This window comes from Anguilla anguilla, chromosome 11 (genome assembly GCF_013347855.1).
Source record: "Anguilla anguilla isolate fAngAng1 chromosome 11, fAngAng1.pri, whole genome shotgun sequence".
Taxonomy (NCBI): domain Eukaryota; kingdom Metazoa; phylum Chordata; class Actinopteri; order Anguilliformes; family Anguillidae; genus Anguilla; species Anguilla anguilla.
In genome coordinates, this window is record NC_049211.1 from 30557100 (window position 1) to 30584075 (window position 26976).

At 44.9% G+C, this 26976-nt stretch overlaps 1 protein-coding gene across 13 annotated transcripts in view; it reads left to right on the forward strand.

The window, feature by feature from the left end:
* The window catches only part of LOC118207312 (basement membrane-specific heparan sulfate proteoglycan core protein-like), a 140323-nt gene that overhangs the window by 20846 nt on the left and 92501 nt on the right, over positions 1-26976 (forward strand). For all 13 annotated transcript variants that reach the window (XM_035380772.1, XM_035380762.1, XM_035380767.1 and 10 more), the window contains exons 2-3: positions 16145-16271; positions 16455-16508. In XM_035380772.1, coding sequence (XP_035236663.1) covers positions 16145-16271; positions 16455-16508 — 181 coding nt within the window. The remainder of the gene's footprint in view (positions 1-16144; positions 16272-16454; positions 16509-26976) is intronic.

Sequence of the window (26976 nt, forward strand, 5' to 3'; positions counted from 1 at the left end):
TGGGAGGCCCAGGATTTTCAGACAGACAAAGCTGGCACCTGATTCTTTTTCACACGATGATCCCAAATAATTAGGCTCAAGAATGTTCGCATTTAGCTCCTTTGTGTGGGTTGAGAAAATCACCCCCCTAGTTTTCAATTTGAGATTCCCCGACATCTTCAGAATCATGGTGAGTTGTGGGAGATAAAGTGCTCCCTCGGGGGTGAACCGTGGCTGAACCTCCGCAGAGCTGCAAATGGTCTTGTGGGGGATTTAATCTGCCCATAGTTTAGTGATCCTCGCAGCTGGTGGGGGAGATTTGTGCCGGTGAAATGTTTTTGTCAAGAGGGATGACAGAGATGCTCTTTTCAATGGGGGCTGCAGGAGCATTGAACGGTCATGCCATGCGATACCGATGTGGACATTCCAGAATCGCAAGCGAAAAATCGGCATAACTTGGCGTGAAGCCGTCCCGACGCCCCAACTTTCATGTTTGGAGAGTGCGCCTCATTATCCGAAGGGAGAAAAAGCATATGACAGCGTAATTGGGTAATATTTCTTTGCAGTTGCATTTGCGTACATGTGTTCTGTATATATTTGAGCGACACTCTTGAAAATGAGGTAAAATCTTTGAATGCTGAATTTTGTGTGCTCTTCCTGTGCTTATGATGAAAGCTCAATCTATGATGAGCCATTTCAATGAAGTCACCAGAAGAACAATTTCTCCAAGTGATCAAGGACATTCATAGCCCCAAGTAATCAAGTTGTATGTGCAAAATATTCCAATAATGGTGCCAGCTCAGCAGATGTCATGTGATGCATCTTGGTTCTCACCACAATCAGTGTTCTAACAGAGGGCCAGGGGTTGGAGGAAAGTTCATTCTGAGCACCACCCTTCTCGATGAGCTCACTGGCTCTGAAAGACGGCATTTGTGTGGCGGAGTGTCGAGCAACGGCCGGAAGGTTTCAGCTCTCTTTTCGCAACGGGAGAAAATCTGAAGCGTGTCTTTCTTCGGTGTGTGTGTGTGTGTGTGTATGTGGACTCCAGGCCAAGGAGGCCGAGCCGTCATGGAGAAAACGTGCGTATTCCCAGACCTGAAGACTGTGCCAAAGAGCAGAGCAGGGTTTTCACAAAAAAGGCCTTCATTGTGTATGAGGGAGCGGATTTGGCTGGACACGCCTACGTTTCCCACACTGCCCTGCAGTGTATTTCACCTACAGCTGTGACAGTGCTGGGATCCATCTGAGCAGAGGTGTAATTTATGGAGAAGGATAAGGGGGTTACAACCCCCCACATATTACAATACAGGCCAAATAACACCCCTTTCCCTCGATAATATTGCATGATGATGGGAAAAATAATTTCACATAATGAAGACGGGGATTTCATGTTGTGATCAGTAGTCTTAAGTATTTTCCCCTTAGACTTCACCAGAAATTATGATTTCACAGCTGTTCTTTTAAAAAATGTCTTCTGGGGGGCATGCTCTCCGACCTCCCTAGAGGGTTGCAGTTCTCGCAGTCTATACATTTCTACCCCCCCCCCCAATATTCAAGCTAAAGTTACACCCTTGCATTTGAGAACTTACTGTGGCTAAACTTACAAACCTTTTTCTTTTGTTTCTACCGTCTGCCCTCCCATGTATTTGTTTTGTCAACTGCTCTTCTGTAACCTTAGCTGTAAGTGGCAAATCGGGTGCTTATCAAAGTGCCGCTGGATCCTTTTAAGATTATATGGGAGGATAGGTTTGCCTCTGATTGGTTAACCCTTTTTTTGCTGTGAGAAATGTCCTTTCAGTCTCCAAGCTTTTATTTCGCAGTTTAAATTGTAATGCACCTTTATTTTATAACAATGTTGTACAGTTGTAAAATATTTTTTTAAGCATAGCTTAATGTAGTTAAGTAGTTAAAGGTAAAGCTAAATATCATGGGATTGTCTCAGGGTTCTTGATTAAACAAGAGCAGGTTAAAACCTAGTATATGGCTGGACCTAACACACGTGATCCAGCCGACCAATGGTGTAACATCATCACTCACTCAGTCACTCAGTCAGTCACTCACTCAGTCACAGACATTCACATTTGCAGGGCTGGCCCCGCTATTGCGGTCCAGCCAAAAAAGATAAAACGGGAACTTTCCTTTGTGTAATTAGACAGTAATTACATAAACAGTGGAACTACCATGTGTGCATTTTCACTTCCGATAAGAACGTTGTTTGTAGGTTGGGGTAAGGGAATAGAAATTTCTGTACACTTGCAGTTATGTGAATTTGATTTTGCACATGAAAAATACAAAAAAGATGCCTGGTGTATGAAACCAAGGTGTAATTTCTGTTGTAAAGGGGCAACTTAACTAACTAAACTAATTAAAAACTTGACTAACTAAAGTAGCCTAATTGGAAACCATCATGAAAGCAAGTATGATTCTTGACATTCAAAGGCCTTTTATTTTGTAATGTGTAAGTGAGCAATTTTTATAAAATTACAGTGACCAGTACGAGTATTGGACCGTAGAAGCACCCCCCCCCCCCCCACCCCCACCCCTTTTAGCCAGAGAGCCCCCCCTCCCCCAAGAGGGATGAAATAACACCTGCAGCCATGCAGTGCCTGCAGTATTTTTCTCTCCCCCTGGAATTTGACCTCTGACCTCCCCCTTCGCTCTCCTGTCTGGGTGGGAAAGGGGTCAGCAGCTCTGCAGCATCTTCAGGTTACTCCCGAGTCACCTGTCACACTACATTTCACTTATCCCTCCTAACAGAGGCCCTTCCGTTAGCATCGGAGAATATGTGTCACTCAGGCAAATGTAAATAGCTGTCCGAGTTTGATAGAGAAGAGCACAGCCTTTTTGCTCTTGTTTATAAAACATCGGTAATTCACGAATACACTTTCTTCATATAAATTTGCTTGTTCTGTTCTGTTTCGGTGCACTGTGCTTCCATGACTATATCACTTATGAATGTACCAAGAATAAAATCTGGGTCGGATGCATTTAAAACAGTGTGAGTGGGTTGCACTGTATTGTATGACTTTCAAAGCAACAGAGTAGCATAACATGTAACATGTAAGATTGTGGTCCTTTGTTTGATTTATCTAAATATTTATATCTGCATTAAACATATGACCAGACAAGCTGTTAATGTATTTGATAAATATCAAAATGTTATAATATTTTTCAGATAACCTATAACCTATATGAAGTAAATTCTATGACAATTCCAGATAATGGATTGAAGCGGAAACATTCCATTATTGCCAGGCAATGTTTTACACAGGCAATCAAGCATGGTCTGGAGTTTGAACCTACTGCCGGGTGTTTCCTTTGCATAAGCAGGTGTCCTAAATAATAAGTACCGTGCTTGCTTAGTTACTTCAACCTTTATTATGGCGATCAATGCATTTACAGTATTTGTGAAAGACAATGCAGAATTCACTGGCAACAATACCAATAAATACTACCTCACTAGCCTGAAGTAGTGGCTTGTTGTCCTGCTGAGAAGCTAGTGTGTACTACTACTACAACCTGCTTAGCTAGGTCATACATAATGTAGTGTCTTGGACTGATCTAGCATGTTATTACACTGGTGCAGCGAATTATGTGCTAATATTCCTCACCGTTGTAGTGCCTTATAGCAGCCATAACCATTTTATTTTTGTATCAGTATACTGTGGTAACTGTACTCTGTAAAGGCAGTCAAAGTTCTAGTTTAAGAGGCTGTCTGATTGGTATCTGTTTTCCATGTAGATTAAGTAGTTTGCAGCAGGTCTCTAGCCTGTGATTGGAGAAGACTGTATCCTCTGCTTGAGGTCATCAATATAGCCCTATGATAGTTTGCTTGAGTCTTTGATTAGGCCTACTACAGGTATTTATATTGCAGTAACACTTTACAATATGGTCACATGAACTGACATTAACTAATGTAGTTGTTAACTACTAACGATTGAAAGGGTAGTCTGTACAGCTTTGTTAATTTATTTGTACATCATTAATTCATGTTAACAATTACATTATTTAATGTAATGTTATTTAATGTTTAATGGGATTAAAAAGCAGTTCATGTATTTGTTAAAGGTTAACTAATTATATGTTTATCCTATGTTTTCATAATGTATAAATAATCATGTAACTAATACATTAGTTAATGTATTTGTTGACTAGATTTCATGCTTAATTAATGTATTTGTACAGCATTAATTAATGTTAACAACCATACTGGTTAATGCCAATTCATGTGAACTTATTGTAAAGTGTTACGCTGAATTGTCTTTTTTGTATATGGATTACTTGAACCATAAATTTGATTAATTCTGTGAAGAATTTATCCGTTAGCCTGAAGTGTATATTCTCAGCATATAAGACAGCATATAACACGTGTTTCATAGTGCTTTGCTAGGCTGGTCTTGCATTTTCATTTTGTTAATTACCCATTCACAAATCAAATGGCAGCATCAGAGCACCCCGATTCATTGTTTTTGGACATTTACAGGTGTGCATGTGGTGATTTTAATTAGATAGCTAAAAACCTAAAATTAATTTGTGTGAATGTGTTTCCATGGCACCGCTGAACTTCAACTTGGGTGTTCTGTGCTTCATCTGTCTCTCTCTCTCTATCTCTCTCTCTCTCTCTTTCTCTCTCTCTGTGTCTCTCTCTCTCTCTCTCGGGATATGTGGGGTGTTCCCCCTGTAAGGTCGCAGGACTATTTCTGTAGCTTACTATGGAAGCCGATGCAGAGAGAGCAGCCTATTTTTTGAGCTGCCTCATAAGGTTCTTTAATTCAATTAAAGGGGCGGAGGCTTGATCAGGTGGCACCAGGGCTTCAGCAGAGTGGAAAGAGCTTTGTCAACATGACACCGGTGGGATGTGTCAGCCACGTGTTGATTTCTGTCCGCATCTACAGTAGAACTAAAGCAGCCTCATCAGCGAAATCCAAAGGCACAACAGAATGCCGGAGTAGGGACACTAGGAGAGTTAGAATGCCTTGTCTTTTCTGTAATTGATTGTTCAGGTTATCACTTGCAGGACTAGTTTACTATCTTACAGCCTAATTAATACCACTTATCATCCTCCTCCAAAAGTTACTTGAAGTTCTTGCTTGTCAGACTGCATCATAAATTTCATGTCAGCTTCCTTCGTTTCATACTGAAAATCTAGAAAAAAAAACTTAATCCATGACACACAAAAAAACCCACAATGTTCTTGTATTGTTAGGGCTTGTAATAGCTGTGTTTTTGCTACCTTGCCTTTCTCTGAGACTTAAAAAATAGATCAACTGCATTTTTAAGAGCTGGTATGGGTTTGAACTGTAGCCAGAATTCATATCCTATCGTAGCCCTCTTATCTCTCCGCCCAATGTTGTCTTTCCCAAGGAATCCCTGGATAAAGGAAACCAGCTGTCAGGTAATTTTCAGTGACGGCGCTGAAGCAGACTTTCCAGCGGGGTGGATAACCTCTGAATTCTTACCCTTCTCCCCGCAGCCCTCCAGGGCCTTGTTTTCAGTGTGTTGCCACATGAATTCTGTTCCTCCTCAGCTGGCCAGATGGAAGCATCTAGAGATGGTCTTGATTATGAGTATTGTGTCTGTATTATTTATTTCTTTTTTTGTATATCACCAAGCAGGTGCACAAAATACTAATTTACAATAATGAAGAAAAACAAGGCAAGACTTTCAGCTACAGCTATATTCAGATAATAAAAGAAATGGCTATAGAAAAATGCTGACCCAGGCTGTTGGACAGAAATGACTTATCCACGCTCGATGATGAAAAAGAGGTTGTGGGGAGTAAGATTTCAGAGCTGTTGTCGGGAGTGCTTTACAAGGTCAGAGCTTTGTTAGAAAGAGATTTGTTGTGATTACGCTTGTCAGCAGAGAGTTTGTCTGAGGTTCCCTAACAAACGAGCTGATCTTGTGGTCCTCTGTTCTGGCAAACGCGTCCTGTGTGTTATCTCTCCCAACCCTTCCAAAAGCAGACCGCTATGATACACCCGCCAAATGGCATTTAATTACATGATGGCCATCCTGAATAGAAACTGTAAACTGAACCATGACCATGGGAACAAGCTGAAAGTGGAAACAGATTTATAACCAGAAATGACTCTGGCCTGGGCAAGTGTCTTCTTTAGAAGTCCGTGCTTACATCCACCGTTTCTTGTATACAAAACCAATTTTTGTTTAGCCAAGGTGCATATTTAGAATTTGGCATTGGCTCAAATGACTTAAATGAAGTTGTTTTTAATATAACCAAGGTCTTTCTTGAGCCACAAGCTATTTGTGGGTATAGTTCCATGCTTTTGAAATGCTTAGTGGTATAAAAAAGTTTTTTGAGCACAACATTTGTACCTTACATTGTCATAATTCTTGCCTTATATTGTATATTAAGTTTCATCAATGATGTCAGCTGAATTTACCATTGTTATATACACCGGTATTAATAATGACAGGAGAACAGTGACTGTAATGTTGTAGAATAGGACAAATTCACCCTAATTTATGATAAACCTCTAGTTTCCTTTGTCATAGATGTTTCTTCAGACTGAAAGGGGAAGATCTCATTGTGAACATGCTGCCATATTGGATGACTCTGTCGTGAGAATCTGTGCGGTGGATGGCGTTTTAAATTAGAATCATCCCCGCTGTTGGTGCGGGAAATTGGATCTCGATCAGTCTGATTGAAAAGCTGCAGGCAGTTCTTTCGTGGCAGACGGCGCAAGGAGCTTAAACCATGTCATTCACTTTAACGAGAGGGATCTCCCTAGGTATAGCCTAGTTAAATTGTTTTGGGCGTGAATGGTAATTGAAGGCGAGAAAGTGGAAAACGCATGAGGTTTGTGCGACGGAGCATTTTTTTCGGATTCCCAGTTTGACCGCGGCGGCGATGCAGAATTCACGGACGCGTCGAGTACAGTAAGGCGGGGTCAGCGCGCCACGGTCGTAAATACTTCCATCCCCAACAGAAACGCATTCCGACTACATCTGGAGCCGTGCGGCCGCTCTCCGTCATAACTCAGCCGGCCGAGCCTCGATCCCGCCGCTGTGCTCCGTGCCGCGCCGCATCCTTACAGGCTGTCAGACCTCAGGTCCCGGAGCCTCCGAACCGCGCGGCAGGCTGCTCCCCGTCCGCCTGGAGCCTAGGATCCCCCTGGCAAGCGTCCCCAGTCACCGAGCGAAAGGGGGAGAGAGGGGTGTCTCCAATGACAGGGAGGCCGGGTTGCAGGAGCCCTTCCTGTTATTAATAAACACCCGGCTCCCTTCCTGTTATTAATAAACGCCCGGCTCGCTTCGCCCGCCGAGCTGCCTCCACTCTCAGCACCTCCAGTGCCAGCTGTCGTCTGGGGAAGGGGAGACGGGTTGGCCGTCCTGAGGACCGGTCACATGGCCCGGTCGGGTTACTGGAAACAGGAAGGATGTTTCGCCCCGCGAGACTGTCTGCTGTGTTTATGTTTATTTACCTTGCCCGAGATCAAATGCCTAACCGTATGATTTGGGTTCGCTGTATTTTCTTTGTTGGCCACAATGCGGCTTAGAGGCTTTTTAAGATTGCTGGCTATTGGTTTTCATTAACCGTGGGAAATTTGAATGTGCTAGAGCTCCTAAATCTGATACGTGCAGAACTTCAGGGAACTCCTTAACAAACATTTTTCTGATTGTCCTGATTGTTTCAAGGCAGATATGTAATATGTTGATCAACCTTTCAAACCCTTTCACTGTATATGGGGTTATGTTAGTTAGTCAACATCTCTCGCTCCAAAAAAAAAACCGTTGACGTTCCACAGAAAAAGCAAATTGCTAGTAGATATTTTTCAGACTGTTACTAATTTCTTGTATATATAAATGCATTTGATTGCTTTAAAAATGAGAGCATATTCACATAAATATTCAATCAGCTCAGATCGTTCCTTTCCTGTCTATTTTGAAGCCAGCTTTTTGCATGAGACTAAGCCTTTAAGAGGACCCCCAGCACTATTTTAAAACTTGGCTTGTTTACTCTTTTTGAGCTTGAGCCAACAAATACATTTTTGCAAGCCTCAACATTTGCATTTCTAAGATAGACAGGGTTGTTACTAAACCTGGGCAAGTTTATACTCCACCCCTGGCTAACAGCAAGCAAATTGAGCAGCATCGAAGCAAATGTCTTTAAAAAATCATCCAGCATTCCATACTGTACAGTGTACAGCTGTACCAAACTCTAAAACTCTATGCAGTACCCCATCTACTGTAATCTGTTTCCAGATGAGGTGAACAGCCCAAGGTAAAAATAATGATCTCCTTCCCAGGGTCATCCCTGTGGACTTAAACATGCTGTTAAATTAGAGACAAATGAGGTGATGGATAAGCTTGAAGACGTCATAGCTGTGGAATTTTTTCCGCTGGACTCATTTGCCACACGCTCTGTATAAGGCTATGATATTGTTTAGTGTTTACAGGAGTTTGTTCTGCAGACCTATAATAAAAAGTAAAACAATGTTCATTTATAACAACCCACACACACACACACACACACATACAGAAAGGCAGGATTATGCATTTCTGCTCTCATGCTCCTCAGGGTCATTCTGATGTTAACGCCAAATGGTTAGCGTCAGTGGACGCTCATTCATTGTCAAGGAGAGCTGTCCGGCGAATGCAAACAGCGGGACTTTAACGGCTTATTTTTGGCGTGGACATGGTTACAAATTAACGCAGACCAGCAGATTCGTCAAAGAAAAGCCAAATACCTCCCCCCGTGTGTCTGTTTGCCCTCTGTCACTGGTTAAACAAGGCTATGTGGAATGTAGGCTCGAGTTGGGCCATGTGCTTCGCAGCTTTGGTTGCATGGACTTGCTTGCACTAGGCCATAAACAAGCATAGAAAAATGAACACAACAGATTTTGTTCTCTTTCCTATTGACAGTATGGTCAGTGCTGGTTTTGAATCTAATGCCATTTACCTTTGCTCAGCCAGGCATATTGGCTGGTGCATTTTGGAAAGCACTATGTGGAAATTAATTAGCAATAACCAATATTTACAAACTACAGCCGTGTTTCCACATTCATAAAAGTAGATGATAGATGAACATAAATAGGAAAAATGTAACAAATTTGTAAAACAGAATATTTAAACTTTCTTACGTTTCCATTAAGCAGAGAGCCTGAGTCTAGAGAGGTTAGCATAGCCTAAATGTAGTGTTTTACTGTAAGCAACTGTTCAGAGCTTTGTATATTTACAGTGAGAATACCATGGTTTTGTCACTGCAAATAAGCAAGTGGAGGGTATAACAGTGACTCTGTGAACCTATGAGCCTGTGAAACATGGCAGTTAATTAAAAGGGTAAATGCCCCACTCCTCACCCAAGCGACAAACCTATAAGTGTGGCACCTTTGATGTGTTGTTTTGACAGTGTGTTTGGCCAGGGGTGCTGCTGGACTTTGCATTAGACCAGAGTTAGTTCACAGGAAAGTCCCATGCTGTTTGTGGAGCTAGGCCTCAGCTGGAGCCCCTGCTGAGGTGCTAATTGAAGAAAGGGGGGCCCTCAGATTGTACCATCTGGGTAGCCACATGCAAGGAGAGCTGGGATGGAATGTTATCAAAACTCCACCCCCTCATAAAGTGCTAATAACAAAGCCCGGATTTCTTCATTATTACTTTTTTGGGTGACGGGGCGAGGGGGGTGTGGAGGTTAATAACACGATGAAGCCAATTTTTGCTTGCACAACAAAACATGTTAGTTACAAGGGTTTCTGTTAAAACACAAGTTTGATTAAATCCTTGCTTTTCGAGTTGCTCATTGGGTATCAGTAGGCTTACATTTTCTTTTAGGAACTATAAATGTCTCATCTTTTTTGTTTATTAAATATGTCAGTGTGTAATGTAGAATGCTATTTTAAGCAACTACTTAATGTGTTCCTTTTAGAAAGTGGATTGTATCAGATTATGTTTTGTATTATTGGCAGTGCTTTGAAGAACCAAGTCCAAACTTTGGTTTCCAAAACTTACATCATAGTCTGATAGTCTGTGTGTATATGTCTGTGTGTGTGTGTGTGTGTGTGTGTGTGTGTGTGAGAGAGAGAGAGAGAGAGAGAATGGAGAGAATGAGAGGTGGAGTAGGTTTAGTAGGGACCAGACACACTATCATCTGTGGATAGTATTGGCTATCTCCTGGCTCTTGCTGTTCACAGCTGAAACCTGGAGATTAGGAAAGGAACCTCACTTGCCTCATTGTCATTCCATAATCGGCCTGTTCTGTGACACCAAGGCCATGCGGGTGTAGACGTGCCAGCACCTGCCAGCTTTAAGCTTTGCTGGCTTTTTCTTCACCTCATAAGGAAATTCCGAATACAGTTGGCAGCCTATTTTTTTAAAATATCACACAGGATTTGAGTATATTTGGACACATCAGGTTCGTGTTGCCTTGACCAGCATAATCCCAGGACAGGCGAACAAAACGCTGTGTGTACTGCTTTAATACAGTCTGCCTGTGCTGCTTGAACACAGTCTGCTGTACTGCTAACTGTTACATTATATTTTGACACACACTTGTTTTGGGCTCTAAAGAAAGCAGTTCATGATGGGGAATTGAGTCACAGCTCACAGACATACAGCTTGCAGTCATCAGCTGGTAATGTCTGCAGCGAGAGCAATAGCGGCCTGTTCCCCCACCCCTCTGGACCCTCATGTAATCAGAGGAGACCCAATGATGTCATCACTAGCTGATGAACTGTGGGAATGTGATTTATTCCGAGCAGCCACTTCTAAGGCCGGAGTAAAATCTGAAGTACCAACAATATGGTTACGAGGAATTAGGGTCTCCCCCTTTTGGAAAGGCATTTTGGTTACTGAATTCTGAAATTCTGAAAATTCTACTGCCCTTTTGGAGAGCACATGGCATGGAAATACCCAAACAAGCTTTGTTTTGGCAGGTTCTCCAGGTAGTAAAACAAGGTACAGCACAGACCATACATTGTTGGGTCATGACTGAGCAATCTGTGAAGGGGGGGTGCAGTTTCAACCAAAGCGTTGATCCAAGCAGAGCAGTTAATCACGCAACCTTTGATATTTTATTTTGGAGTAACACCAAGATGTCTGCAGCAAATTGAGACTTTGCCATCGAGTCCCAGTCTTTGTAACCTGCAATGAGTGGCTTCGCATTTTAATCATATCAGGCTACAACTTGAATGATCTTAATCGTTTTCTTTGTGTTCAATGACAGATAAGTGCGCACATGTGTTTATGGTAACATGCGTGTACGTTGTCTTGTGCAACACAACTACATGTGCACGTTTGCTTCTGTTTGTGTAACCATTTTACATAACCCTTGAGAATTCTAATCCCAAGAAAAAAAGAGGCAGCGGGAGGAAGAGAGCTTAAGCCAACATAAACCAGCCCACCGCCTAATTTTCTCCCTTTTATTTGCTGCTCCTGACAGATCATAACTCAGACCACACCTCTACTATTCGCCACTCAAGCACACACCACAAACTGCATACGCATACTCACACACACACACACACACACACACACACACATGCATATACCACACAAACGCGTACACACAAGCACTCAAGACAGGTGGGTTATTTGGACATATTGTGCTGAACAAAGAGCATGGAGTAAATGAAGAGGGTGGCGGTGGTGGTGGTGGTAAGGGGGGATCGGGTTGGTGTAAGGCTTAGTGGCAGGCCTGCCCTCTTCAGGGGCCCTCTCTGGCAGAGGCACCAGGGCGCTCCTGGAAAAAGTGAGAACGCTCTGGAGCTGTGCGTAAGGGCAGGAGCGCAGACGGGGATGCAGCGGCGCAGGGCTTCGAGTTCTCACTGCGTTTACCTCACAGTGCCAGCGTGCTGCAGTGTCTAATGCAGGACACGTTCTACTGGGATCTCCCCCGTGATGTGGGAAATGCAGAAATGCTGCTTCTTAAAGCTCTAAACAACTTTATTAGTTATCCTGGGACAGGAAAATGAATTGGGTGGAATGCGCCATAACCGAAGGGGGTGAGCGTTGCAGCTTTTGCACCGCATTGACAGCACATGCGGTTAACGCGTAAAACAAGCGCCAGCTGCTCCAGGGAGCGATTACATGCCGAAATGCGGCTGGCTGGCGCATGGCGAAATGCCTGGCATGATCCGTATGTGTGTTTGAGACCCCCGGGGGAAAGTTTTCTGGCCACTGAAAGAATTCCTTCCCCCGAGCTGTTTGTAAGGATTTCACTCTGTTTGTAAGGCACTGGAGTAGTGGAAAGAGATTATAGGCCTCGGCTGACAATAGAAGACTTGTCCGTTGAAAGAGGAGTGCGTTTGTGTTTCCTTCCCCCCTTCCTTCCTTCCTGCCCGCCCAGCCATTTGAACCGAAAATCTTGCTCAGAGGGGACATCCTGAGCAGCCTCTCCAAGTCCCTTTCAGCACAGAGAGGCTCAGTCAAAAGGGTTCAGTGTCAAAAATACACAGCGTTGCTGGTTCCACTCTGCTCGTTTGCTTAAAGGGTTAAACACACTTAGGAAGGCACCCTCCGCCCCTCTGACCTGGGGCTTTGGGATGGAATGCCGTTCATATGTCACAATAGGTGTGGAAAATGTGGATTTCCCTCAACCCAGGGAATCCGTCATTGTGGATTTCCCTGCATGCTTGCTGTCATACTACCTTAGGAAGCTGATGGGACCCTAAACAGCAAAGTTCACCCTCCTGTGGGTCATTGCCCACCCCCCCTCCAGCCAGGCTTGCAGTTCTGCACAGGCTCAGCTCCCTGATGCAGAAGGGGTGAAGTGTGAACCCCCGGCTTCTCCATAACATGTTGTACTGGGGGAACCTTCTTGCAAACCAGCCCTGTCAAGTGCTCTTTTGGTTTGTGCTATTCACACCCACCTCCCACTGCACATGAACACAGAGGCAACTCTAGATTTACTCTGACTAGTTTACAGAAGCAGCTCTCTCTGCTCTCAGTGCAGTCCGGCCCGAGAGAACTCTCTGATGTGCTGTTCCCTGCATCGCATCGCAGTGGAGAATACTATGGCCCTCCGCAAAAACCCCCGGCAGTTCCCTCAAAACTCAAGCAGCCCGGCCTGCGAAATTATCGGAGGCAAGTGAGGCCGTTGGATGTCAAGGCTAATTGAAACTGAAGCGCTAGGAGGCCTGGAACACATCCCTGCAGAAACTGGGGCTTCCTGATCAGCCCATGGAGGACTCGGCGATGCTGCCGGACCTGAACTGGAGTCTGCAATGCGAGCGGCCTTTTGGCTGCGACTCTGACTCTGACAGCTGTGGACCCTTTTTCAGCCCCACAGCTGCATTGGCGCTGTGTCGGGGTGGGCGATACGGCAAACTGCGCCGCTGATTTTCCCACGCTGCTCTCGCCAGGCCCGGTGCCATTAGCGGGAGCTAAATCCGCGATCTGCACTCACCAGCGCACATCTGTTGGGCTTCATCACGGTCATTTGGGGCAGGGGTGGGCCGGGGGACGGGGGGGGGGGGGGGGGGGGTGTTGGGTTGGGGGGTGAAGTTTAGGACAAGTTCATTGACCTGTCCACTGCAGTCTCACCAGTGTCTTTGCGGTTTTGCTGATTCCTTTCCAAAAATTCTGCCCTCCGACCCCATCCCCCCTCCTCCTCCTCCTGCTCCTCATCAATTGTTCACGGTGTAGGAGATGGGATGCTGGGATTTTGTTCCCACTGAATAAACAACAGCTGGGGAAACCTGTGGAATGGAAAAGCGTGAAGCATCCATGCTGTTGTGGAACCACATGATCTGTGGCCCCCCTGTTTATGAATTCCGTTGGCCATCTGAAGAAGCTGAACAGTTGGCATCGCTGCAGACATAATTTCAAAGTACGTGGGCTACATTCTAGAGCAGTGGAATGTGATCTCTCCCTTCGTCCCATGTTTGTGCATCTGTTCTGGCCAGGTGAGCCTTTTGGGCGGAGCCATTTGGGTATCAGCCTGTACTTGCCAGGGTGGGGGAGGGGTACGGAGGTCAGGGGAATTGCAGATCCCAACACCCTCCAGGGATAATGATGCTTGGGAGCGATAAGGGTCACTGCAGAGGTTAACATTAGGTCAAGATGGAATGTGTTCTGGGAAGTCCATGCCAAAACTCTTCTCCTATTGCTTATGACTTTAGAGGTCAGGCAAGTCTTGACAGTAAATAAACAAATGCAAACAATGATGTCATGTCTCTTGGTATTTGTAGTGTTTTTGTGGATGGCTGTGAGATGAAAATCATTTCATCTCATTTTAGTGTGCATTTAGAAAATTTTGTATCAGTGTTTTACTTGAACACGGCCATATTTATGCATTGAATCAGGCAAGATTCTATAGGTATGATATAATTCTACATCTGTTTATAGTGTGAGTTCAGCTTTCATAGGTTGACTATTTTTACTAAATGTGTTGTCTAGTGTTGTTGCCCACATATTTCCTTAACCCCTATGTTAAGAGTAACAGGTGATTGGTGAATTAGTCCATTGGGAATGAAATGTTGTGCAAGGACTTAGAAGTACTTTTCAAATAAGGTTGCTTTCCTGAGACTGTTCCCCTTGTGTTACCCTCGACCCTCCCAAAATTCACTTAATGAGGAATTTGAGCCAAGATTGAAACCTGCTCCCTATGTTCAGAGGTCCCCTGTCCTGAGGGAAGGGGGCGGGAGATGATCATGCTAAACGGTTGGCTGGGTGGCTCCAGCCAAAAGAATTTGGCCAGTCAGCGCTTTCCTTTTGAAGAAGGCCCGGGATTGTTGTCACAGGGTGCTCAGTCAGGGGAGAAAGGATTTGGGGGGGAGATCAAGTTATTTATTGGCTGGAGCCTTTTAAATGGGAAAATCCACCCTGATGGGGTCCAGTGGAAATGGAAACTGGCGTGCCGGGCCGACTGGAAATGCCGGGCGCGGCACCCTGCCAGGGGGGCGTGCAAACACGTAGAGGGCTTTGGGCAGGGACGGAGGGGGTCATGAAGAGACTCTAGGGGGGAAGGGGCCTACCATCATCCTTTCAGCTGCAGCTGTGATGGCCAGATCGGCAGTAGAGGCCCTGAGGCACCTCTTTCTCCCAATTGAGTTTGTCTGATTTCAGTTTGAGTTCAGCGCAAATCAGATGCAGCAGTCAAAGCTCACACACCTACAGGGAGAATAGATCAAATAAGGAGACATCATGTTGGAACCCAGGGTAAAGATAAGATGGTAACTGTACACATCCCAGTACTGCTGTCTGAGCTTGTTAGAGTTTGATCACTGTGTGATGCCATAATGGATTTAGGCATCAAATGAGGCATTACAAGGCAACATAGCAAGAAAAAGCTCAATTAATCAAAGTCATTAAAGTTGTATATCGGAAATGGCAAATTTGTATAACTTGGGCAAGGAAAATTGTAAGCCATGCATGTTAACTAATGCTGCATTTGAGATGATACCCGACCCAGGCTTATTACGCTACACGCAGTACACTTAAATCCATATCTTGCGTAAATTAAACTGGAATTTCCGACATACAGGTGACTTTGTTGCCGGAGTCAGTTATAAACTAGCTGCCTTTGATTTCAAAATGCTTGGGTAGTCAAAAGACCACTGTGAACGTTAGGGAAGTGATTTAATCTTTCCATGACAAAAGAACTTCCTAGTGCATTCCTCAGGAGGCCGCGATAAAACTCAGAGCAAGGTCTGCCGGGCTCTTTCGCCCGAGGTGCTGGTGTTTCACGGCGTGCCGGAACAGATTTGTATCTTTCAGCAATTGTCGACACAAGAGGAGCAATTCTTTCCTTGTCTGCTGTAGTAACCTGCATGAAACAGTCAAACAGACTGAACAAATATCCACTGGGGAGCAGTCTTTAGGAATGTCTTAGGGTGTCCCTCTCCTCAGACAGAAATTGATCGATGGAGTGTGCAAACGTTAAAAAAAAACTACTAAAAATCTCTAGCTAACCAAGTGTAGTAACAAGTAGTGCTAGATAACAGCATGGTTTATGAAGCCGCACTGCACTGCTCGTGTGTGGAGCTATTGCTGTATTTTGCCTTTCCACTTTGTGTCACATGGAGTCACAGAGATTAATGAGCCTTACAAATCAGATACAAGGCCACTCTTTATTTGATCTCTCGGTTGTTCCTATCAGTCCCTCTTTGTTTTTGCTTTTCCTGCCAGGGCTTCACGGGGCTGTGGGCGTGGTGTCTGAGCGCAGACTTTAACCCCTGTACGCCCTGCGGCGTTCTGTCTCTCCCAGGTGACTCAGGGCTCCAAGGTGTGGGGCGAGGTGGCGTTTCCGGAGGACCTGGAGGCTGAGAGGGCGGGTGCCCTGGACCCGGCCCAGACCGACGATGAAGATTTTGCTGCGGATGAAGCCTCAGGAGGTATGAGGATTCGGGGGGGTGGGAGGAGGGGGGGTGAGGTATCACAATCTGATGGGTAACTTTTTTAGACTCTTTTTTTTTAAAGTCTAGTTTGGGTAGGTCATCTAGAGTGGTAGGTCAGCTTGTCAGAACAGCAGCTCTGCGTGCTAACACGTTGGCCACGTCCTTCTGTGTCCTCCACAGATCTTCCCAGTGGAGATGAGGACGGGAGTACGCCCGAGCCCACGACGTCTACAAGTAAGTGCACCCCGCATTCAACCTGCCCCCCCCCCCCCCAACACTCCATCACCGCACCTTGCACCCCACCTCCTCCACTCCCCGGAGCCTGGAGCTGCGCCGTCTCTCACCTCCTACAGGAAGTGGTGTCAGCACACCTAGCTGGAGGGCCCGCTTGTCTGAGAAATTCCACACATAACTGCCTGTTCTGGGCCTGAGGAGGCACTCAGTCAGGCTCTGTGAGGTGAGGCAGTGTGCTGCTTGCAGGGCCTTTGTGTAGCCTGTGGTCAGAAGCCAGGGGACTTTCCATTTCAACTCTGTCTATTTATTAAATGGACCGGTAAGGCGTGAATTTCAGTTCATCTTCCTGAAATGGCTGATTTGAAATGGAAATGACCTCAACCTGTGTGGTCCACACTTTGAGGGGACAGTACAGTCTGACATGGTTTTTAGCACAGAAATCTCCGTTGACTGCATGAAAAGAAACATTGAGAGGTCTTGTGTCTCCTGTAGCTGCCAAAGAAAGCACATATTGAATGAAAGGAACTTTCTCACTCTGTTGCCCCGAAATGCTGCCCTCACAAATGAGGGGATGCCTCCTGGTTCCGGTTCCTCAGATTCTTAGATCATAGTCTGGCCACATGACTAATGCCATATGCCTTACCTGTCCATTCTCACTTGGGTGAGACCGGCTGACTCACCTTACCTGTCCATTCTCACTGTGGTGAGACCAGCACACAATCCTTACCTGTATTTGCCCTGTGGTGAGACCAGCACACAATCCTTACCTGTATTTGCCCTGTGGTGAGACCAGCACACACTCCTTACCTGTATTTGCCCTGTGGTGAGACCAGCACACACTCCTTACCTGTATTTTTGCTGTGGCAGAGCTCTGTTTCATGGCCATTCTGAATCATAAACAGGCCTGTGGTGTTTTCCTGTCCATTCAAAGACAAAAGAAAAAAGTATATTGCGAGTGACAAGAACAAGGACCACCAAAGGTCAACAGCGCATGGAGACACCCCCCCACCCCCAGACCCCACCCCCCCCCCCAAACAAGCCCCGTTTGTGGAATGGTTTCAGCCGATGAAAGGCAGCCATGCAGCATGCACATTAACCTTTACCCAGCGTGTCATTGCCATCAAAATATTGAGAGATGGCATTTTAAGTAAGACTGGTGTGTGAAATGTTGATGTGGAGTCCATTCCTTGAAACTCGGAGGGAGCGCTGCTCGGGGTGGTACATCGCCTGCTGCGCGTTCTTCCGGCTCTCTAAATGCAGAGAGGCCGCGTCTCTTCCCCCGGCCGGTTACGCGTCTGTCCGTTAGATGTAGCGGCTTTTGGGCGGGGCTCTGACACCAGCGGGAAGACCCCCCGCGGACAACGCGCAGCTCTGATCCGTGGGCCCGTCTCCCTCCCTTTCCCCTGACCCCCACCGTATATGCTGTCAGCGTGCGCACATACTGCGCTGAAGGAAACAACAGCAGGAAGAACGGCTCCTCTTTGTTCCACTTTTACACTCATGCCTGAGTCATCTGACCACAGCTTCTGTGCTACAGAATGGTGATGGGCAAATTAGTCCAAAGGGAATGCAAATATGACTCAAAGATCTTTTTCTGTGTATGGTGCTGCTAGCATACTGATATCCAGTTTCATTGCTTATGTTCATCATAAAGAAACATGTTAGCATGTCACATGTTTGTACATATGTAGTCTTTTCATGCAAACGTTTCTTCCTGTTGCGTTCAGTTATGTATGATGTTACGCAGTCGTACATCATCAACCTACCCACCACTGACCATTTTAATGTAACCTACACACCACTGACTAACTGCACACCCTTGACCATCTAAATAGAAAGTTCACACCACTAACGATCTAAATAGAACCTACCCCTATCTAACCGGAGTTGGCAGGCAGATGTAAGATCATCGGCTGTGTATAACCTGTGTGCATGTGTGTGTGCAAATGTGGGTTTGAGGGTATGTACTGTATGTGTGTGTGTTTATTTATGCTTCAGAAATGGCCTGGTCCCTCAGTGAAACGCCAGCCCTGCGTGGTCCTGAAGGCTGTCCGTGGCCCGTTTTGGCCTGGTGGCCCGGCACGGCTCATTACTTCATGGTGAAATAATAGTTTTTTTGTCGGAATGGCATGAGGGGTGACATCAGAGCTACAGGAGAGAGACGGGAATCTGCCTCTTGGGTTAAAATAGAACAGCAGTGAAACCTGGCCTGAGTCGTATGGTCGTATAGCGCAGGCCGTCCTTTAGCTTCTTCCACTTGGGTGTCTGAGCTACAGCCCCTCGTAGCGGTCGGACTACGGGGCGGAATTTCAGGTTGGACTGACTGATGGTTACTGCGGTTGTAACCTTTGCTAAATGCTCAACCTGGTTTTGAAGTCGTATGTGTGTGTCGTGGGGGGGAGGGGGTACGGCCATGACTGCGAGTGTGTGTGCATTGAGTGGTGGTGACCAAGGTTGGGTTGGGTCAGTCAAAACATTTTTCTTGTTAAATTTACAATTCGCATAGAATGCAGGAATCATGCTTATATTTGAAGTATTAATTGTGCCAATAAGCCCTTATTGTGCCAATAAGCCGCTGACGAAACAAATGAAAATAGTTGACAGAAGTGAAATTAAGATTTTTAGATTTCATTTTTAGTGTCTGGCCACTTTGATTGGAGAACATGCTCATATGAATAATTTGATTATTGGACTGTTTCATCATCTCTGTCATTGGATTTAAATTACTGTTTATTTTTTAGTGTATCACCTCTCAGAGAATTCAGTATATCTGGTAAAACTACAGCAGATCTAAACTAGTTTTGTGTGGTTTTTAACATACTGGGCAAGGGGCTGTCCTTGCAATATGCATCAGTCACTTTACTGTAAGTCAAGTAACTAGATTGGTTGAACTTTCCAGGTAATAAGTGATTATTAGTTGAACTAAATCAAGAATGGTACAATCGTACATTTTTAGAATACTTTTTCCTTAATGTAGATGTCTCTGCTCAACATTTTTCTCAAAGCTTGGTTGAGATGGTGCCAGTGGTTGTAGCCATCAGTCTGTGGTGGAGAGGAAGTTTGTTCACGGTTCCTTTTGGAGATTTTTGCAGATAAACACAGCTGGAAAGGCGCTCTGCTTTCCTGAGTTTGGGGGGTTTTGGACGTCTTCTCCCACCTTCCTGCCCCTTGGAGGTTTGGCGCGCGCGTCTCTACCCTCTATTCTTCTTGAACACTGAGAGGATGGGAGGGATGGAATTTGCGCTGCTGTCTTTTTTCAAAGACATCCTGTTTTTTACGTTGACATGCCCTGACAAATTTCTCAGGCTGGCGGACACAAGTGAGGTGTTACAACGTCGGCCAGGGCCTTTAGCAGAAACAATGGAATGGAAATGGCTTCATGGAAAAATGAGATCATAGATGAACATATCCCTACCCGTTGGAAATTTGTCATGTTCGCACTTGCCTAACATTGATATGTTAATATTTTATGTTGTATTTTAAATGTATTTGATTTCACACAATTAGACTAATCTAGTGATTTTCACCATAAACACACTGGGGTTCCCAGTGCAAAGATATCCTACAAATCCTACAGTGATTTGCAAATCTTCACCCCGTCCCCCATCCTTCCAAACCCCCCTTCCTCCGACTGTTCCCAAGCGGCCTGCTCCTAGCTCATCTAGCCTCTCTTACTCATCCCCTCGTTCTCAGCCCTCCTCTGTCTTCCCAGAAATCTTGGTAGAAACCATGGACACAGAGGTCACATCCATCTCTATAGGATGCCTGCAGTGGGAGGGGAAAGAAGTCGTGTTGTGGCTAATTTTGGATCTGGGGCTTGAGAAATGTCCTTGCTGAAATCAGCTGTGGGTTATCTTGGAACCACCGTGGAAATGAAGTGGGGGAAAAATGTGTAACAAAGCTTTTTATCCGTCCTCGTATCTGGATTCAGTACCAGATGCGGGGTCCGTCCACACACTTGAACAATGCCTTAAGAGGACAAGCTACCCAGCAGCCCTGTGATTTTTCATTTTCGGCTCACTCCTCGACGTTACCGTGACGGTCGATTCCATGAAGTGAGAGATTCCTTTTTCAGGAGAGAGTTTGCTTTCCGTGGAAAGGCTGTGATTCCCAATGAGGCTGGAACTCTTCCTGTCAGGGAAAGTTAAGGACTTCCTAAAACCATGTCTCAGCACCAAGTCGCCTGTAAAGTGCATTGTAAACCCATTAATAATGTTAGATCTTTAGGCCGTATCTGAGGGAAGATGTTCTAGGCTTTGTTTGTAAATGATTCAAGCAGTGCTGTAAAATCATTTATTTAAGAGTGTGACCTGGGGGCCCCATTGGCCGACCACCCAGAAGCCTTCCCTTTTCCTCCATTGGACAGTTGGCGCGATGCGTGTGTCAGTACGGGCTGGCCCTCAGATAATTATACCGCAGCGGACGACGTGTGACGGCAGCTGCGGTTATTTTGGTGCCATCTTTGTTGTCATAAATGTTCTGTATTTGAGGTGGTCGTGGGTGCAGTGACTTCACTGACATTTCAAGAAGCCAGAGAAGAACGCAAGCAGGGATTCAATAATTTTTTTTTGATTATTTTGAGTAATTTATTTACAAAACTTTTGTTAGTGAACATTTTAGGTGAGCACTCTAGTCTCTAAACACTAGAGACAGGAAAAAAGTGTGTGGGTGAGGGGTGTCAAATCAACTACACACCTCACAGGATGAATGTCAGAGTGAAGGAGGACAGACAAATCACCAGTGGCTATCTGCAATCTCATAACTGAGCTTTCCAGAATCAACACATCTGAGGAATATAACCAAACCAATGTTACAGCTGCCCTCCCATGAAAAATGACACAACCATTTAAAAAAATGCATTGGACTTAAAATAGTGGTGTTTCATTCATTATATAAGTACTGAATACTGTCCAAAAGTACAACTAGGTGGCCTACACTGTGTCAGCCTTCTTTATGTTCTGCCTTTTGAGAAGTCTGAATGCTCACTTCAAAACGGTTAAAGAAGTACTGAGGCCGTTCTTGCATATGGCCGCTTGCTAATGACGTTCAGCTTGCTTCGCTTCTCAGACCTAAGTCTCACCACACGCTGTTGTGTAACAACAGATATGTTGCCCTGGAGAACGGGATTTTCCCTGTCCTCTTTAGGAATCCATCCATTCAGTGCTTTGCTCAGTAGACAAAAATTGCAACCCTTTAGAATCAGGGACATCTTGCTTAGGGAGAAGGGGGGAATGGGGTGTGTGAAGATTTTGCGGCCTGATTTGCAACAGCCAAGTGTCTCACGAAGAACAATTTTGGTGTGTGAACACTGTGCAGGCCTGGCACAGCTCTCATGGATGCACAATGTTTGGAAAGCAAGAACTGTACAAGGAAATGAGAGACGAGGGACCGGCTGATTCAGTGGCTCAGCGCGTTCTGATGCCAGGAGTCCCAGCAGCACAGTTTGTTTTTCTAATAGATTACGGTTTTGTCATGGTTTCCCGCAGAAGGCCTGGGAGTGTCCATAATAATGCCATAATTCATCGCTGGAGACGCGTAACGATCTTTTTGTTCGTTCTTCCTTATTAGTGCTTTGGCTCTCGTCGCTTAAAAAATAAATAAACATTCAGTGTAGATTTGATCAAAAGGTCTCTTGGGAGTGCAAAGCCTCTTTTTGTGTTATCTTTTTAAATGAAGGGTAGCTTGAAACTGCTTTTGCTCATCTGGGTTTTGGCTTGGGTTTAAAGAACATTTATCCTTAAGTTTAAACAACAATTGAAAGCAAGAAATATTATTAAAATGAATTCTGCAACTGAGTTTGTGAGGAAAATTTTGTACTGTCTGTGTTTTCATGTAAGCCAAAGTTAAAGACAGATGTTGAGTGAGTACAGGCCATTGAACACAGTTGTCTTAAACACACAATGATTGTTTTGGGAACTTTTGCTCCCATTTTCACGCTGCGATTCTATGTGGGACCAAAAAACTTCAGCACCTTTTCATGATGAAAACAGTTAATTAACACCAAACGGTCATCACAAACTCCACTGGCTGAAATGTTAAAAAGTGGCTAACCATGCCCCCCCCCCCCCTTTCCCCCCATACACACTTCATATCTTTAATACAAGCCAACTGGAGCACTAGAATAAAAAAAAAGAAACATAACCTTACGAGCTGTCTCACAGAATGTTAAGAAGATGATTTTCTGTGAGATGCTCGCTGTGAACTGATCTCACGCAATGCACCGTTTTGTGTTTTGGCAGCTGGGGAACAGCTGGACCTAACAGGCTTGATCACTGTAACCATGAGCGACCGACCAAGTTTTTTGCATTAGTTCGTGGAATGGAGTTTTTCTGTCTTAGGGATACGCTGGACCGAGGTCTTACAGCGATCTGAAGAGGGGGATGGTCAGTGCAGTGTAATTGTTAAAGAACTGGTCTTTAACCTAAAGGCCACAGTTTCGATTCCCCGGTAGAACACTGCTGCTGTACCCTTGAGCAAGGTACTTAACCTGCATTGCTTCCGTATATATCCAGCTGTATAATTGGATACGGTGTAAACTCTATGTAAATACTTGTGTAAATATTATTCAGCAGTTTAATAGTTTATCTTACTATGATCGTCATAGCCACCCATTACTGAAAAAGGAAATGCAGTGGACCTGTGCTTCTATGATTCATAGGAAACTGACATGCGCAACCTTAGTTCACACTCAGCTAATTATAGTGCTTCCCTTAAAAGTAGCCATTGCATTATTGTCCCCACTGGTCTAAATTAAGATGCCATTTATGCACACATCCTCAGCGTCGCGCTAAAGCAATATTTCAGAAAGGAGCTGGACGCTGTGTCGGAAGAGCTGCGTGTAGGCGCGAGCCAAGGCGCTGCGCGGAGCCCAGTGGCTCAGCGCTTCCTGCGTTTCTTTACCGCTCGAATACAGTAGCACGTCAGCTAAAAAAAGAGTCAGACGGCCTGTCTTAATGACAAATCTCGGTTTCTGCACCCTTTTGTCCAGTTCGCGGCAAAACAGGAAGCCTTCCCTCCCCGCGAACGTTACCCCGGGCTCTGTCTGTTTCTCGGTTCGGGATTCCCCGTGCCGCAGATGCGAGGTGGAAGTCGGCGCGGTCTGAAGAAGGATATCCTCCGAGCTCCGGTCCCTGAGATAAAGCCTGGGCGCGATCCAAACGAGAGCCGTGCCAAAATGGATTCTCACCACATGTTTCTCCCATCCTTTAGAGACAAAGCTGGATATCTGCGTGATAAAGAGTGCATTGTCACATTCAGTCAGTACATTCGCCTAATGCTGGCCTTCTGCTGACAGAGCGGGCGTCTGAATGAATGTAAAGAATAAAGTGACAGTTTCGTCAGCCTTTTGATGAAAGATTCGATGCATTTTCCGTCCAGTGATTTTGTTTTCCATACATTTTTCCTTTAGTGAGTGGCCTTTAAGATGGGCCTCTGACTGTACTGTACAGAACTTTTGGGCTCAAACAGGCCCAAAATCTTTTTGTTTTGGGGCTTAAAACAAAACAAAAAAAATGGGGGGGGGGGTAATAAGGGTAGTGGGCAGTAAAATATGCTGTGAATGTGCATTTTGACACATCTTCTAGTTATATTACTTATCCACCACTTCAAAAAATATTAAATAATGTGTAACATTTTACTGCAGTTGGCATATCATATATTTTGCTAGCATGGTGGACTGCTAACACTTTAGCTCTGATTATGATGCAGTGCTAACTCAGTTGGAGAGCCTCAAGTAAAATCAGCAAGGCTTTGCTGTGTCCTGAGCTTTACCTCTTCAGTGCTCTTGTTTTTGTCTGTGAGACAACTTCAGAAAACAAAGACCCTTTTGTTCCCTTTATCCCTCTCTAATAGGCATGCCTATTACTCTATTCCTGGTGTCAAGTGTGGTTTTATGGTAATGACAAAAAAACAGTTGTGCTCATTCTTTCAAATAGATCTGATTGACTCCTTGGGCAATACATATTCTCTGTTCACATACGGTAATTCCCTCAGTGTCAGCCTTTTAACAGAAGGAAGAAGAAGTTGTTGCCTTCTTTTTGTCAGGAGTACATTTTGTGTCAGGAGTATCAATGTGCATTTTGAAAAGAATATAATGTACACATATCTTATGACTGCTGTGTATCCATTCAGTCAGACCCTTTTTGTAAAAGGACCATTGAATATGTGGCCATTTTGGCTCTGTTTGTATAAGTAAACACCTGCCTGCTTTATCTTACACTTTCAAACTTTTTTTTTTTTTCGGGTGCAGCTTTCTCTACTTCATCTTCACAAACATTGGTGAAAAAAAAATCTGCATTTCTTTTGGAAATTGGCTATCGGCCCAATTCCCATCCAGGCATTTGATTCTTTCTCATCCTTAATCTGGATCTGTCTGTTTATTTTTCCATTGAAAGGCTCACTGAGAATGATTGAAATCTTTTCTATGAAAGAGGCTAGGGGAAATGTAGCATGTGAAACAGGGAACTGAACTGCTGCATGATGCATCTGGGTTGTGTTATATTATCAGTTGTCCTCATTAGGTGAAGGAAGGTATTTTGTCATGATTTATGTGGGACCATTTACTCTTTATCTCATAGAGGCATTTACAGTACACACTGATGTTCCAGTGTTAACTCAAATATTCCTGTTTAGACTACGACAAGTAAACATTTGACTCCGATAACAAAAGTCCAAAGAAGCTGGTATCCTGGTTATGGGTAACTGTTATATGATGCAGAACATTCCTTTATCACTGGACTATTGATGTAAATACCTTAATTCACGTAAATCTCCAACTGTCATGGTGACCTCGAAAAGCTACATTTTTGGAGCGACTGCAAGAAAAAATTTTTTCAGTTATGTAAGATGTAAATATGGTGTTATAGAAGAAAGCACTGTCACAGTGAAGTCCTTGAAAAAGTCAACTGAGAAAATGAGAAAATGTGTTCACAATAAACTAGTCGGCAAAAGGACAACAAGAAAAAAGTTCTCTGCCACAAAATACTGTCAGCTGGAAATCTCTTGCACGTTTTTTACCGGGATTATTTGGAATACTCTGTAGACCGTGAATGCAAGGATATCAATGTCCCCCGTTCATGATGCTGCATAAGAACTTTTAACATGCTGCAGTGTGAGGGGCATTAACGTGCTACAGGATAAGGAACCTTAACATGCTGCAACATAAGGAGCATGAGAATGGTCCAGGGTAAGGTGCATATCACTGTACATTTGGCCTAAACAAGAACTCTCCGACAAGTGGGAAAGATCCCACAAGTGCAGTGAGGGAATTTCAGGAATTGTGGCCCGACTCTGGGGTTTTGAATCCCCCTCTACGCTCTCGGGCTGCCACCGTCCTCAGCGTTGCGTAACGCCTCTTCTCTAGGGTGTGCTTAGCCAGCAAACCCACAGCCGTAATTTTCCCCGCGCATGTTTCTTCCCCACTTTAATTGCATCCCTTGTTTTTTGGAGAAATAATGATTTTGGGAAATCTGGCTTTGGGTTTTCCTGAGCCGAATTGTGGCTTCAAACGAATGGGCTATAAATACGCGGCGACTCCCGACTGTATTCATTTGCCCTTTTAGAGGAATTTGCCTTTTCCTGTTTTGCGCTAAGTGCCCCCACGGACCCATACCTACTGAGGTCCACGGTCCTCTGTATGTTAGTGTCGGAAATGTTGAAATGTTACACAATTTCCATTTAAGCGGCATTTTTCGCTCCTTTGAATTGAATTCATTTTTCAGACTCCCCTTAGGCCTCTCCTGAAGGGGTTTGTTGTAATATGAAAAGGCCACTCTGACAAGAGCGGCTCCACACAGTATACAAGCACCGCAGCACATGCATGGATTTAGACTGGCAGTCGGTGGTAAGCAGCGAAGCTGCTCCGTGTTCTCTGCCAGCCTCCGAAGACGCACGCTGCCGCTTTGATTGAGTTTTGGTTAGGCTCAGCGGCTTCCGGATGTTTCCGGCACGAGAGCTTTGGAATGAGAAAAAGATAAATGGGAACATTTTGGTCGCAGGAGCTCCTGCGAAAGATGCTTCCATGAGCCTTTGAGTGAAAGATGTGGTTCTGTTGATAGTTCGGGAGACCGTTTCGAGACCAGACTTGGGAATGGTAGGGGTCCCGTCTGTTCTTCTTTCAAGTACATGGACCAGACTTGCTCGGTCTGGTGCCATGTAGTTCCTTGACCACCTCCTCTTTTTGCATTCTTCGTATGGAATGGAAATGAAGTAATGCTGCTTCAATATAAAGCAGAAGGCCTTCGGCAATGAGTGTGAACACCCTCGTCCTTATGCTCGGACCATCTGCGAAAACCAGAGGTTCAAGTAACCCCCTTCCATCCTCCCACCTCCACCCGCCCATACCCTTGGGGATGCTCTGCCGGCTGTACAGCAGAAATGGAGCTTGGGATCAGTGGGCGGGATTTGCAATGTGGCCGCCCCCCCCCCTCCATTTTTTGCGGGAGCGGTGGGTACGGTGGGTTTGAAGGTC